Source organism: Antechinus flavipes, chromosome 2, assembly GCF_016432865.1.
Source record: "Antechinus flavipes isolate AdamAnt ecotype Samford, QLD, Australia chromosome 2, AdamAnt_v2, whole genome shotgun sequence".
Lineage (NCBI taxonomy): Eukaryota > Metazoa > Chordata > Mammalia > Dasyuromorphia > Dasyuridae > Antechinus > Antechinus flavipes.
The window spans coordinates 41,715,160-41,730,162 of record NC_067399.1 but is presented as its reverse complement, the minus strand read 5'-3'; the positions used below and the strand labels follow the sequence as shown (position 1 = coordinate 41,730,162).

Sequence of the window (15,003 nt, the reverse complement as noted above, 5' to 3'; positions counted from 1 at the left end):
CCCCCCACTGCAGGAACGACCCTCTCCCCTCCCTCCTGGGCATTTTCACAGACGGCGAGAATGCTGGGAATGGGGCTATGGGGGAACCTTGAGCGGGAACCTTGAGCCGGGGGGCCTGCCCGGTCCCCTCAGAACTCACCAGCTTCCTTCACCGACTCCTCCACATCTCGGATGCTCTGCTCGGTGGTCGCCCTCATGCAGAGCTCCCGGGCTCGGAGCCCAGGAATGCTGTTTGAATCTGACAGAGCATCCAACACGATGGAATCGAGTGTCAGGTAGGCGGCGTTGTAGTATTTGGCGAGGCTATTGCAGGCAGCAGTCTTACCTGTGGGGGGTCAGAGGTTTTAGGGGAAAAGGGGTGATAATTTAGGAGTTTTCTGGTGGTAGCCGGTCGTTTTGCTGATGTCTTTTGAGAAGAAACTGACTATACAGTCATGAGGTAGAGCTGGTTTTCTGCCATGATAGGATCTTACCTTTGGGTGGGAGTATAGTTCCATAACTGGCTTCCTTAGAGAGAGGCTAAAAAAAAACCCAAACCAGAACCCTACAATATCATTTTTTACCCCTTATATATTTATGCTTTCATCAGCTTCTTTCAAAAAATATTTTATTTTTTTCTAATTGCAGGTAAAATTTTTTCATATTCATTTTTTAAAATACTGAGTTCCAAATTTTCTCTTGTTCTCTCCTTCCTGAGGAGGTTAAGTAATTTGATAGAAATTATCCACGTGCAATCATGCAAAACACATTTCCATATTAGTTACTGTGGACGACATCAGATTCAATAATAACTCTCACATGGCACTGTAGGGTCACAAAGTACCTGACTGACATCATCTCACAGAAACCTTACAACGGCCGCCATCTAAGACAGGTAAGCCAAGTGTAATTATTCCCATTTCACAGATGTGCAAACAGTCCAAAGAAGAGAAGTCATTTATCCAAGGTTCCCACAGTGAGGTAACAGGGTAGAGCCAGGACTCAGATGAAATCAGATCTTCTGATTGCAAATTCAGCAACCCTGCTATCAATCTAATCTGCCTTTGGTATCTTTTTGCTTTTTTTCCTGAGGCAATTGGGGTTAAGTGACTTGCCCAGGGTCACATAGCCAGGAAGTATTGTCTGAAACTGGATTTGAACTCAGGTCCTCCTGACTTCCTGGCTTCCCCTAGCTGCCCCTCTGCCTTTGGTATCAAAGAAGCAAGGATGGAGGTCCAGGGAAGCTCAGGAGCGCCCTTCTAACATGTGGGTCACCTAACAGGTGTGTACATGTCTAGGTCAAACTCTCTGGGGATGGAAGGTTGGATTCTTCCAGGCCCTGGGCCCATGTTAACACCCGTCGGCCCAGAGACGGGATTGTGGGGCTAGGGCACCCGCTCCCTGGGGGGCTCCCGCAGCCGGGCCAGGCTCTCTTTCCTATCCCTTCCTTACGACGGAAGCTCCCGGCACGGGACTGCCCAATCAACACCGCTTCTCGTACCTGACAGTGGCGAGCCGTGGACTATGATGGCAATCCCCCTCCGGTGCTTGGCTATGTGGCTGTCAGGAGAAGTAGAAATGCCCAGGTAGCGAGCGATGCACCTGTTCACCGGGTTGTTATCGATTTCTCCAACTTCCTCCATAGAGCGGGTCTCACTGGCACTCTGGGGCTTTTCAGCTCCTTAAACACACACACACACATCCCTGTTACCCAGAATTTACCCGGAGGCATGTGACTGGGAAGGGCATCTACTCTCTGGGAGGACTTTAGTCACGAGTCAGCCTGTACAGTTGTGCCTTTGAAAGGATGTCTATTGGGATAAACACGGACTGCACAAGTTACTTCTAAAGGCTCGGCTGACTGCACCAGGGACTCTCCATACCAGGAGTTCCCCACCTAGATAACCTGGCCGAGGGGCGAGGGGTAGTGGGGAGACAGGTGGCCAGAGAGACAGGGATGAGCTGCTGTGGCACCTTGAATAAACCAGACTTACAACCCAGTTATTTTCAAGTTTCTAACTTTTTTCCCAAGTGTTTAACATTTTCCAAAATGCAAAAGCCTCCCAAGATGGCCTGTTTCTTTCTTTCATTCTGCAGAGCTACAGTAGATGATCAGTCTCTAGATTTTGACTAGTGGTTACTAATTTAAATCTTTTCCAAACCTTTTCTTTGACCTCTCGTTCCCTGATCTTTCCTTGCTTGTTCATCATTCTGGGATAAGGCCTGTGATGGCCTTCTGGGCAGGAAAAGGAAAAGGGGCAAACTTCAAGGGGGCTCTCCCCCAATTCTACTTCTCTAGTTTATATGCTATCCTCCTCCCCAGCTTCTGCCTCTCTTCATGTTTTCTCCACTTCTATTCCTCCCCTCCCCAAAGACCCCATCCTCATGGGACATGGCTCCCTCTCCCCATGCATCCAGCTCCCAGTCCCAAAATCCCAAACTGAATTCCTCTCCTTTCCCCCATTCTCTTTTTCTATTGAGTGACCTGAGATGGTTATTCTGCTCTCCCCTCCCCCTCCTCTCTGGCCCCCCACCCCAGTCACACATGGGCTTCCCATCACCTATCTAGACTGTGCCATTCAGAACACCTCCAGATGCTCTCCACTGCTTGCAAGAACGATACAGCATCAGCTCTGTTGGTCCTCCTGCCCATCTGGCCTGTGCTCCTTTCAAAGTCCAGCTCTTCCACGCGCCATCCTCTCCTCCTTTCCCTCTCTCCTCAACCCAGAGGAGGTTCCCCATTCCAACTGTTCCCAGAGCACTTATCTTTGATCCTAACTTTTCTCCCTTCTTCCTTGTGTGATACTTAATTGTGTGCTCTCCTATCCCCACCGGATCCTCATCATCTCTCCACGGGCAGGAAATCTCTGTCATCACTTACAGCTTAGCTTTTGCAGTGGCTTAGAAATGTTTTTGTTGGGTTAAATTGAATGAAATCAAATCTTACTTTGGGCTTTTGTGCATCCAAATATATTAATGCTTTGGTCCTTCTCCACATAATGAAATTTAATACAATACCGGAGTTTAAATGAAAAATGTCAAGAAGCCTAAATTTTAGGGAAGAGTAGAAGCAGGAAGGCCCAGGAGTCAGGTTGTCCAGGGGGCTGAAGACAGAAGAAGGGATGGATTTAAAACTTGGAATGGGACATGGCCAATGTGGGAATTTTTTTCACCAGGCAGCGTGGGTATGTTGTGAGGATTTCTACCTTTTGTTTAATCTTCAGCCGGATAGAGCAGGGGTGAGAGGGAGAATCAGGGCTTGCTATCAATCAATCCATAAATGAATAAATAGATGGATTCAATTTAAAACTAAACCAAGATTCAATTCAAGACTACAAATGAGTTCATGGAAAAATACCATAAAACGAAGAAGGAGAAGGTAGGAAGAGATTGGAAGACATGGCTTTGATTATTCTGTTCCTCACAGGATCACTGATTTAGAACTTGAATCTATCTAATCCACCCCTCTCACTTTTTGTTTCAGAGCAGGAAACTGAGGCCCGGAGAGACAGAATGATTTGCCTAAAATAACAAAGGGAGTAGGGGGCAGGGGTGGGATTTGAACCAGGTCTCTGATTCCAAATACTCTGATGAGGTAGGGAAGGGAAAATAAAAATGCTGACCCAAGGTAGTAACAGTGGAGAAGAAAGTGGGGAGGAAAGGCAGTGCCAGGAGTCCAAGGAAGAAAAGAAGGATTGGGGGGCAGGAGGCTTAGGGGATTACCCTGGCAAGGCCTTATCTCATCCTTGTGAGAGCCCTGCTTTATACCAATAGTGTGGAGGGAGCCCAGCATAGGGGAGTCCCTGATCCTCCTCCAGAAGGGACGTGTGGGCTCCTAAGTCAGATTTTTCACCACATTCTCCCGGCAAACACTATTTATAGAGAAAGACAACACTCTGCTCTATGTATAGAAATGCACTTTCATGGGATAGCACAGGGCTTTAAGGCTAGTCTCTCCAAAAAAAGCATTGAATGAATATCCAAAATGGTGCCATTAGAAATGCTTTGCTTGAGTCTTTGCCTCCTATTAAAATACAAATCTCCTGGGAGGAGGCAGTAACCCCTGTTCTGTGGTCGGGCCTCGGGCTGCCCCTGGTTGGACTGAACCGGCCCCAAGGGGCGAGAGCACAGGTGGCAAATATGGCAGCTCACAACACCCCCAAGTGCCCCTGAGCCAGATTAAAGTGTAATTGGAAAACACTGCACAAAGATAAATAAAAATATAACAAAGCATGAGTAATGTTATGTTATAAAATAAGGCAATACACGGCCCACATGGTTTATATATGGTTTAATAGCCCCCATTTCTATGTGAATTGGACCTAGGGCACTTACCATGGGAGAAAAATCGGTCCAAGTTGTCCTCTTCCTCTTCTTCACCTTGGATATTTCGAGACTCGATTGCTCGTAAGTGCCGCTCCTCGAAGTTGGATGTAACAGAGACTCCTCTACTAAGAGAGGTCCGCCTTACGCTTGGTGAGGTTATTGGCTCTGTGCTGTGGGAATCTTCTTCCTCAGCTGTGGGGAACCAAAACAGCTCAAGAGGAGGGCAGGGAGAGAATGAGGGAGAGATGGGGGGAGAAACAGAGAGGAGGGGGAGAAGGGGAAAGGAAGAAGGAGAGAGAGAAGAGAGGAAAAATGTAAGAGATGGGAGAGGAGAGAGGAAGGAGAGACATACACAGAGAGAGACAGAGAGACACACACAGAGAAAAAGAAATAGAGAGAATGAGAGAGAAGAGAGGAAAAGATGTAAGAGATGGGAGAGGAGAGAGGGAAGAATGAGAGAAGAGAGGGAAAATGGAAGACATGGGAGAGGAGAAAGGCAGAGACAGAGACAGAGAGACACACACATAGAGAAAAAGGGAGAGAATGAGAGAGAAGTGAGGAAAAGATGTAAGCGAAGAGTAAGGAGAGAGGGAAGAATGAGAGAAGAGAGGAAAAATGTAAGACATGGGAGAGAAGAGAGGAAGGAGAGAGGCAGAGACAGAGAGACACATACATAGAGAAAAAGAGAGAGAATGAGAGAAAGAGAAAGTATAAGAGAGAAGAGAGGAAAAGATGTAAGAGAAGGGAAAGGAGAGAGAGAAGAATGAGAGAAGAGAGGGAAAATGTAAGACATGGGAGAGAAGAGAGGAAGGAGAGAGGCAGAGACAGAGACAGAGAGACACACACATAGAGAAAAAGAGAGAGAATGAGAGAAAGAGAAAGTATAAGAGAAGAGAGGAAAAGATGTAAGAGAAGGAAAAGGAGAGAGGGAAGAATGAGAGAAGAGAGGGAAAATGTAAGACATGGGAGAGAAGAGAGGAAGGAGAGAGGCAGAGACAGAGACAGAGAGAAAGAGAAAGAAAAGAAAAAAAGATGTAAGAGAAGGGAGAGAAGAGAGGAAAGAATGAGAAAGAAGAGAGGAAAATGTAAGAGAGGAAAAGAGGAAAGACAGAGAGAGAGAGAAAGGGAGGGAGGAGAGACAGGGAGACACAGAGAGACACACACACACAGACGGAGAGAGAGAAGAGAGGAAAAAAATGTGAGAAGGGAGAGGTGAGAGGAAAAAGAGAGACAGAGATAGAGACGGAGCCGGGATTATTCACAGCGCTGTCCCTCTAAATATAGAAAGCAAAGTGAAGTAAAGGCCCAGGGTGACCAGGCCTGGTCCCCAGCAGCTGTAGGGCTCCGAGAAGCTGGGGGAGGCCAGGTCTGGGGCTTTGAGACTTGGGCCTCAAAGTGCTCCAAGTCCAGGGGAGGTCTGAGCCAGCCCTGGTTCTGCCTCCGTCTGAGAGCTAGCAGGAGGGCACCACTTTGGGCTTGGCAGGAAGCTTGGGTTATGGCCACAAGTCCTGGTGAGCCCCTGAGCTTGTGTTCCCCGTCTGGGATGGCAAGCCTCATGGAGGCCTTGGCAGGGCCAGACCCAAGATGTCCTGGGCATCCCCTGCTCGTAGGCCGGACGTTCGCCACCCCTGCTTTCGCCCAACAGCACTGATGAGTTTAGCCCATCAATTTGCTCTGCCCTGGAAAGGCACAGAATGGCATGAGAGGCAGGACAGGGAAGCTCTGTGGGAGTGAGATGGGGAGGGGGTTCTTGAAGCAGCACGAGTACCTGGGGGTCAGCATGGGGCTCATCATCCCAGATGGGGGACCTCACTGAGGGGCCTGGGGCAGCTGCAGCACTCACAGGGGTCCCAGTCCAAGATTACCTCAACCCAAGCTGTGCAATACCATGTGTGGGGCTTCCGAGGGCAAGGTAGGGCCCAGGGGCCCAAGGGGCCTGGCAGGAGCCTTCCCTGTTTCTTGCCCACCAGGTAGGAGGCTAGCTTTGGAGGAAAGATTTTGGGCAATTTGAAAAGTTGGGTTAAAACTGGTAATATGTACTTTTTGGGGGGTTACCCATTTTCCCTTCATTTTGAAGAGGAATGGGCTCTCTGGAGCCTTGGAAAAGGACTGGGTGGTGACTTGTGGATCTGACGCATCCAGCCCCCATCCCCGCCTCTGACCCCAATGACCCTCGTGACCCCTTCACTTGTGTGGCTGGGTGTCTGGCCGGAGGGGGAGCGGCTCCACAATTCCCGCCGCCATTGTGCCGGGCTCAGAAGGGGGCTGCCCTGCCCAGGCCCCGGCCTCTCACCATTTTCTTGGCCTGGGTACTCAGTGGGCTTGCTCTTCTGCTCTTCCCGCAGCCGCATGAGCTCCTTGTAGTAGTCCGTTATCTCGGGGGGCAGCTTTTCCCCAGGGCCACGGGGCGGCAGGAGCAGAGTGTTGGAGGCGTCATAACCTTTGAGGTTTCGGAGGATCTGTACAAGAGGGAGGAAAGTGGAGCTTGGCTTCTGCCCACCGCCTCAACTCGGCAGTGGTTTAACATGGAGGCTTTCCTTGGTCCTCCGATCCCTCCTCTCTGGGACTGCTTCCTGTCTTTTCCCCCTAAAGTGCTCAGGGTTTCAAGGCAGGCAGGATTCCCAAATCCTAGAAGAACTTGAAGGTTTTGGGATGAAATGGGGCCCTTGTTTCTCTTCCCTTCCAGACCTAGTGCTTCATATCTTTTTTCCCCCCCGAGGCAATTGGGGTTAAGTGACTTGCCCAGAGTCACACAGTCAGGAAGTGTTAAGTATCTGAGGCCAGATTTGAACTCAGGTTCTCCCGACTTCAGGGATGGTGCTCTACTCACTTCACCACCTACTGCCCCATATTCATTTTCCTAAAATAACCAGAGAGATCAGGACTTAGTGAGGAGAAGCTGTTTTATGTTAGGAACCTGGGGATCCAGACCGGGACGACTCAGAGGTCCTGGCTGGACGTCCGATGTGGAACGTTCAGGTGATATTCTTGTAAAGGTGGGGATTAGACACTCAACACTTTCTTCCTGGGTTTCTCTAAAGCCAGATCCCCTCACCCCTCCTATTTCTCTGTTTCCTTTCCTCTCATCCCCATCCCCCACTGCCCTCCTCTCCAGACATGTGCATTCACAAAGTTCTCCCCTAAACTCTCTTCTCTTCTCTCTAGACTGGCTCTTCCTGGGGGTTTGGTGAAGATTTATTGATTGCATGAATTGCCCTAACTGATTTGAAAGTTTCTGGGTAGATTTTTTAAAGTTGATAATTAGGATTTTCTCCTGTGGTGGATTTGCTCTCTGAAATCTAGAAGAGGTCAAGTATTTATTTAAATCTCAATCCCCGCAAGATGCTTTTGGTTCCCTTCCCAAGCGCAGAGTGTTGGAGGCATCATAACCTTGTGTTTTAACCTTGAGCAGAGGGCATGAAGGAGATGGATTCCCAAACAGCCAGGAAATGGCCTCTCACCTTCTCTTCAAAAAGATATTCCTGATCAAATTCCAGAGAGTAAAACTCGATGGGAAAATTGCAATGATTCTTCACGATGACCTCCGCCTCATCGCCACTAGCAAAAGGCAGCAGAGGCCCCAACTCCAGAACGGAGGGACTAAATTCCAGGCGGGGCTCCAGGCCATTGCCTTGGACGAGGAAAGGCAGCTTCTGGGAGCTGTGGGCAATGTTGATGATTAGGTTCTGGGTGTAGAGTTTCTGAGGAAGGAAAAGGATAGAGAGACAATATCCCAATTAAAGGGAGAGTCTTTACGATGCCCTTCTGCTTCCAGCCATGGGAAGCCAGAATCTGATACTTTGAACTGGTCTGTCATTGTTATGGCAGCAAATTTTTCAAATGAAATTGTTGTGGAAGAATTAACACAGAGAGAGAGAGGGGGGAAGAAAGGGAGAGAGGGAGAGAGAGAGAGAGAGAGAGAGAGAGAGAGAGAGAGAGCGAGCAGCAAAATTAACCATCATATCAGCCTCCATTTTTGCAACTCTTCAGAGCCATGCTTGGCTACAAGGCTATTCACCATAACTGTGTATACTGATTCCTTCTTCTGCTTACTTCCCTTTGAAACAGTCCATATAAGTCTTTCCATTCAACTTATTGAAACAATTATATTCAGAGACCGATATTTATTTCACGAATGATGGCCATCTACTTTGTTTCCAGTTCTTGGCTACTATGAAAAGTGCTGATAGAATTATTCTAATCTACATGAAACCTTTCTTTCTCTCTTTGGTCTTCTGGGGGTATATGTCTAGTAGTAGTATCCAAAAAACCCCCAAACTACCATTTTAGTCATTTAGCATCATTTCAAACTACATGAAAGCATTCTGGATAAAGGAGACAGCCAGGGAGAGGTGGCGTGGGAGGATGAACAAGGGACAGCTCCGGGATGAGGATGGAGGCCCGGCAAATGGCTGGAGTCCAGCCAGGGCATAATTCTAAGAACGGGAAGGGGAAATGGAAATGGAGGTATTCCTTCATCCACCAGCACTCTGGGACTCCTTAAAGTATCACTAGCATTGTGTGTGTGTGTGTGTGTGTGTGTGTGTGTGTGTGTAGGAGGATTCTCACTTGTTGTCTACCTTAGTTTGAGTAGTGACCTGCAGATGACAGAAGGCTGGCCTTGGGATCAGAAGCTCTGGATTCAAGTCCTACCCCAGACACTTACTAGTTATAGGATGGGAAAGTCACTTGATTATTCTGTGACTTTTCTTTGGTGTTCTGTTTTAATTAAAGGTTTTGCTATTTGACTTACAATCCCTAGTCTATTTGTAGAGAATACACTGTGTGGGAGATTTGAGCCATATTTATCTAACTCTGATCATCCCCCGCCAAAACCCCACACTGGATCCAGAGCCATTGGTGATCTATGATACATAGGTTTGGGAGGCATTTGCAAAAAGGTAGTAGGTGAAGCAACTAAGAATGAATGAGACTACTGAGGAAAAGAGAAGAAAAGAAAAAAACTGAGATAGTCATGGGAAGAGAATGGGGAGGCAACAAAGAGATGGAGAAATGAGTGGTTAGAGAAGGATGGCAATCAGGACAGTGGAGTATTTTTGAGAGTATCTAGAAGGACAGGGGCACATAAAAGCTAAATAGGAGTTGAGGAGGACGAGGACTGAAAGACCTGGTGTTTAGACCATTGGTAACCTGTGAGAACAATTCCCAGACTAGACATGGTAGGATCCAGTGGATTTATTGAAAAGAAAGCTCTTTGAAGAAGTTTTATGAGGAGGAGAGAGTTGGGTAGAGTAAGCAGCCCTTGGGGTACACTTTCCACATGGGCCCCCTGAACCCAGTCCAACTTCAGTATATACTGTGCACCATTATCCACTCAACTCCCTAGCTCATTGGCCTCTTCCCTTGACCTTCGATGTTTTTTTTTCCCCCAACTAACCAGAGAATACATTAGTTTAAAGCCAAAAATGCTTAAATAATCAGGATAACAAAACAAATGACCAGAACAATAACTTCCTTATTACCCACAGGAGCACACACTCTGAGGGGTTACTATTCAGCAGGGGGAAACAGGGCCCGCACAAGGACCCTTCAGGGCTGGGAAGCCCATGAGGAGGGACACAGATGGGGGGAGTGCCCACGGCTGGGGACTCAGCATGTCTCTGAGGTGGTGTGCTACCTGGAACCTTTCCTGATCTCTGAGCAGAGCTGCAGATTCATTGTTGGTGTTCCTGGGAGGCAAGCTCATTCCTCTGGAGACCTCGGAGCTTCTATGCTGACTTGTTCAGCTCTCCCTCCACAAAGGATCTCTTTAGCTCTTTTAACTAATAGTCCCAAGGGCTATTGTAGCTTCTTTTGTGATTTCGTCAACTAGCTAGAAAAAGTCTTTCAATGTTAAGTATCCTGGAGTGGATGCCACAATCTCAGGCCAAACCTTTATCTCATTTATAGTTTGAGAACTCCTTTTAATTCTTTTTGTTCTCTTGGATTGGGAAGCTGGGTAGACCTGGGTGAGGCAATTTATCTTCCCGGACCTTCTCAATTCCCATAATCTTATAAATTTTGGGCACCTAGGTGGCACTGTGGGCCTGGAGTCAGAAAGTCCAGGGTTTAAATTCTGCCTCAGATACTTCTAGCTGTGTGACCTGGGCAACACACACAACCTCGTTTGCCTTAGTTTCTTTATTTGTCAAATGAACTGGAGAAGGAAATGGAAAACCACTGCAGCTGGCCAAGAAAACCCCACATGGGGTAACAAGGAGTTGGACCCGACTGAAAGGATTCAACAATAATAATACATATCACTTCACCTCAGCCACCCACAGGGATTGCCATAACTTGGATTTTTCCCATCTCTTATAACTATGTGACTTCCATGATGGTGGACTTGAAATTTCCCCTCAGAGCAGGCTCCTTTTAGGCACTGTTACACTTGGTTAGTGACAGTCACCTCTTGATAACATTCAGAACTGAAAAGGGGAAGAAGCATAAGCCAGTGCTTTACCAGCAGCTGCTTCATGAGAATCTGGTATATCCCAGACATTGGACTGTCCAGCTTCCTTGAGACCAAAGCAACTCTACTCTCTGAGGCCCCTGGGATCTCAGTTAAGTGAGACCTGAGACCTTGCTGAAGCATCTCAGAAGGCCCCATTCTTTGATGGGCACCCTTGGAGATGTACCTCTTCTGACGGCATAAATTTGATCTGCACATTGGTGCGCTCTCCAGGCTCCAGGATTCCAGACATGGGCATGACATCAAAGGCTTGGAGCTTCGGCTTTAATTCTGCCTGGAGCTTCTTCCGCAAGTATTTTGGCATTCGCTTGTCCAGCTGGTATTTGAAAAAGAATCAGAGAGTGAGGTCCATTTTCATGGAGAACAGACCCAGTCTTTCATTGGTTGGGTAAGATTAGGAGATGCTTTACACTAATGCATTCTCTAGAATAGCAAATGGAGCTAGAAACCAGAATGTGTGGCAATTCTTGTTGGATTGAAACAAAATTTCCCTAGACAATGTTTCTATGTTTTAATGGAACGACAAGAGGACCTGAAATGCATTACAATGCTTATGATGTCAAATGGGACCCTGATGACCATCCCTCTCCCTTTCTGCCTTTCTCCTCCCTTTGCTTCCAAGCTTCAGGACCATGGACAGCATTCTGGTTCTCCTGCCTGCCTGCCATTTCTCAGTCTTCTTCATTGGCTACTCCCATTTCTCCAAAGGACCAGCCCTCTCTTCTCTGCCGGCTGTGCTCCTGGGTAATCTCATCCTCTTCCTAACAATCAGCTCCGTGCCCTTAATCCCCAAATCCCTCTCTCTCTGCCTGCTCGGCTCGAGCTCCAGCCCTATACTGCAGCTGCCCACAGGGGATCTTCCCTTAGGCAATGCTGGTAGCTCACATTCAAGGGGAATTCTTTCCATTTCTTTTGATCCATATCTCCTGTTCCTATTTTTTATTAACTGTACCAACACTCTGAATCATCAGGCACAAAATCTTGGAATCCCCTGTGACTTCTGCCCCTGGCCTTGTCCTTCCCATCCAGAAAGAAGTCAGGTCCTGCTAAGGTTCCCAGCACTGCAGGACCCTGGGCAGCGCCACCACAGGGATGCCCTGACCCAAGCTTTAGATGAATTGAACCTTTTACATTTTTTTTTAATTTTCAGACTCCAAATGAGTCCTCGAATCACTTTCCTCTCTTTTCGATCCCAGACCCCGCTGCCAAATTAACCTCCCCAAGCTTCCCCCAATCGGGCTCCATTTTTCTCGCAAGCTCAGACTTCTGCGCTGACACCGCCATTACCACTGCTAGCAAGTGGAACGGTGTCCCAAGTTAGGGAGACTCGAGTTCCAATCCTGCCTGAGGCGCGGGCAACCCTCCACACGCTGACTCTCCCCTTATCCGTCCCAGTTCCCTCCTCTGGAATGAGCCTGACGATGGCGCTGGACCAAGCGAGACCAAGGTGTGTGCGCAGGCCCGGACGTGCCTTCACACACTGTGCGTGCAAGAAGCGGCCCCCAGGGCCTGTGTGCACATGTGGCGCACACGTACGTGATGTAAGCGTGCTGGCGCCCCCTGCCGGTAAGGGCACTGACGCCCAGGGCTACCCAAGGCTGGCGGCCACGATTTCCCAGGGGACTTGTCCGCCTCCGCTTATATTCCAGTTCCGGGGCTGGGCCCCTTCCCCGTCCCCACAGCTACAGGAGACCAAAGACTGCGCCTCCCAGTTCTGGCACCAGAACCGGAACCGGGTTTGCTCCTCGGTCACCTTGGAGGTCTGCTTAAGGTTGGAGATAGACCACTCGCAGGGGACGGACAGCTCGTTGTACAGCTGGAACGTGGCCACCTGGCACTGCCCGCACTGGATGGTGCCGAACTCCAGCTTGTCGTGGGATAAGGTGAGAGCCGGGATGGTCACCTTGGCTCGGATGCTGATGTGCAGGGTCGGCCCTCCTACCACCTGTGGCCAGCGGAAGGCAGCGTCAGCAGAGAGGTCAGGGCCTGGGGCGGAGCCAGGGGCTGGGGCGGAGCCAGGGGTCAGGGAGAGAGCAAAGGGGGAGGGGAGGGGGCGGAGCCGGGGCCTGGGGAGGAGCTGGAGGCCAGGGGAGAGCAGGGGGGGAGGGGGAAGGGGCGGAGCCGGGGCCTGGGGAGGAGCTGGAAGCCAGGGGGAGAGCAGGGGGGGAGGGGGAAGGGGCGGAGCCGGGGCCTGGGGAGGAGCTGGAGGCCAGGGGAGAGCAGGGGGGGAGGGGGAAGGGGCGGAGCCGGGGCAGGGGTGGAGCTCACCTTGATAGGCAGGATCACTTCCTTATTGCCCACAGACGCGTTGGCCGCTTGAGGGTCACACTTCACCTCGAAGGTCTCCATTTCACAATAGGGCAGATTCCTCACGCGGTCGAGCTGTACGCTGAAGCCTGTTGGGGCAACAAGGGCACCTCGTCAGCCGTGGGTAGGGAAGGCCTAGGGTCCTGAGGGGAGAGCCCCCCGCAGTGTGGAGCAGAGCCCTTTGGCCTTTCCTTGGGGCGTGGGCCCCTCTGGGGCACTAATAAAGCTGAGGGGCCCCTTCTCACAGTGTTTTAAAATGCATAAAACGAGGTGCGTCAGATTATTGTGGAAACCAGCTCTTTTGAGCTATAATTGCGAGAATACCAAATAAACAAGCCAATGGCCGCTGAGGGAAGAAGTCAGGCTTGGAGGCGCCTGGTCTCCACCATGTCCAGCGGTCATCCGGCTTCCTGGACGCAGACCCGACCCCTAGCTCTCCTGAGGACGCACGGCCCCCAGGCCCGCGGTGAGTGGGACAAAGAGTAGGCCCGGACCCCTCTGACAACCCGGGGCATCCTGGGGGCGTTACCTGAGTCCTGAAGCGCACTCTTTTCTATGTGGAAAGACACGGGCAAGCTGCTGGTGTTGGTGATTTTGACGCTCTGGCTGCGGACGTTACCGAGAATAATGTAGCCAAAGTCAAGGATGTACTCGGGAAGATGAGCCCTGAAACGGCGAATGGCATTGGTCCCCCGAGTCTGGCCCCCCGGGACACCGCTCCAGCGCCACCGAGGGGCAGAGAATCGGGGCCTAGCTTCCGTGGTGCTGCGCCTACGAATGGCCCACCAGGCGCAGCTATCTGAACTGGTCAGGAATAAGCGGCCCAGATTTGTCCCCATCGCCACCTTAGGAGATATTTACCAAAGGCCTTCCCCTGCTTCTGTCTACACCTGCTGATGTGTCTGGCCCGCCCCCTTGTTGGGCAGGCTTGTTGACTTACTGACCAAACTTTCTGGCTTTGGAAGAGTTTAAAATTTCTCTGATTGACTCGGCACCAGATAATATTTGACATGAGACCAATTTTGTCTGATTCTACTTCAAGAGAATACATTTATATTTAGGTTTCATACACCTTCCTCTAGACTCATCAACTTGACACGTTCTGAGAACAATAAGCAGAGAGACAACTCACTGGAGTAATTTGCGGCGAGATCGATGACTGAAGAAAGATTCTTCCAGATTGAGTAGTTTCTGTTGATCTAAAGCATGTTGTCTCATGATCAGCCGCTCAACTTCCATCTGGATCTGGACATCTAACTAGAATAATATAAAACAAGAGACAGTCACTCCTTCTCTCTTCTCTTTTTTAATGGTCATTTGTGTTTTTATTAATTAAAGCTTTTTATTGACAAAACATATGTATGGGTAATTTTTGAACAGTGACCCTTGCAAAACCTTCCATTCCAAATTTTCTCCTCCCCCCCCCCATGATCTGTCCCCTAGATGGCAGGCAGTCCAATACATGTTAAATATGTTAAAATATATGTTAAATCCAATATATATACACATTTATACAGTTATCTTGCTGCACAAGAAAAATCCGATCAAGAAGAACAAAAAGACTGAAAAAAATAAAAAAAATCCAAATAAAAAACACAGAGTAAGTGAGAAGGCTATTTTGAGTCACTCCTTTTCTCTAAGAAAAATAGTCACTTTCCTGCATTCTTAGTTGTCCCACACATCCCAAGACTATCATTACCATCAAGGATTGTGGTTTTAGAATGGTTGGATTCTGAAGAATGAGAGCATCGAGAATGAAAAAAGAGCCAAATCCACATACATTTAGAGGCCGTGAGGCTGGGCAATGTTTCATGTCATATAAACTTTATCAATAAAATTCTGCTTAATTTATTTTTATAAATCTTTATATACATTTCTATAAATCTTATAAATCATCTGTGAGAGTCTGAGGCTACAGA

The 15,003-nt window shown here is 48.9% G+C and overlaps 1 protein-coding gene across 5 annotated transcripts in view; it reads right to left on the bottom strand.

Annotated features, from left to right (window-relative positions):
- The window catches only part of LOC127547651 (hydrocephalus-inducing protein-like), a 66,920-nt gene extending 52,419 nt beyond the window's left edge, over positions 1 to 14,501 (bottom strand). For 4 of the 5 annotated variants that reach the window (XM_051974600.1, XM_051974601.1, XM_051974603.1 and 1 more), the window contains exons 1-9: positions 13,614 to 14,302; positions 13,046 to 13,173; positions 12,531 to 12,722; positions 10,944 to 11,093; positions 7,767 to 8,006; positions 6,599 to 6,764; positions 4,315 to 4,497; positions 1,481 to 1,660; positions 140 to 325 (exon numbers count right to left, since the gene is read on the bottom strand). In XM_051974600.1, the coding sequence (XP_051830560.1) occupies positions 140 to 325; positions 1,481 to 1,660; positions 4,315 to 4,497; positions 6,599 to 6,764; positions 7,767 to 8,006; positions 10,944 to 11,093; positions 12,531 to 12,722; positions 13,046 to 13,173; positions 13,614 to 13,923 (1,735 nt within the window). In that variant the 5' untranslated portion in view covers positions 13,924 to 14,302. Of the gene's footprint in view, positions 1 to 139; positions 326 to 1,480; positions 1,661 to 4,314; positions 4,498 to 6,598; positions 6,765 to 7,766; positions 8,007 to 10,943; positions 11,094 to 12,530; positions 12,723 to 13,045; positions 13,174 to 13,613 lie in introns of all 5 variants that reach the window. The other variant, XM_051974602.1, reaches the window with a different exon arrangement.
- Between the last annotated feature and the right edge of the window lie 502 nt (positions 14,502 to 15,003).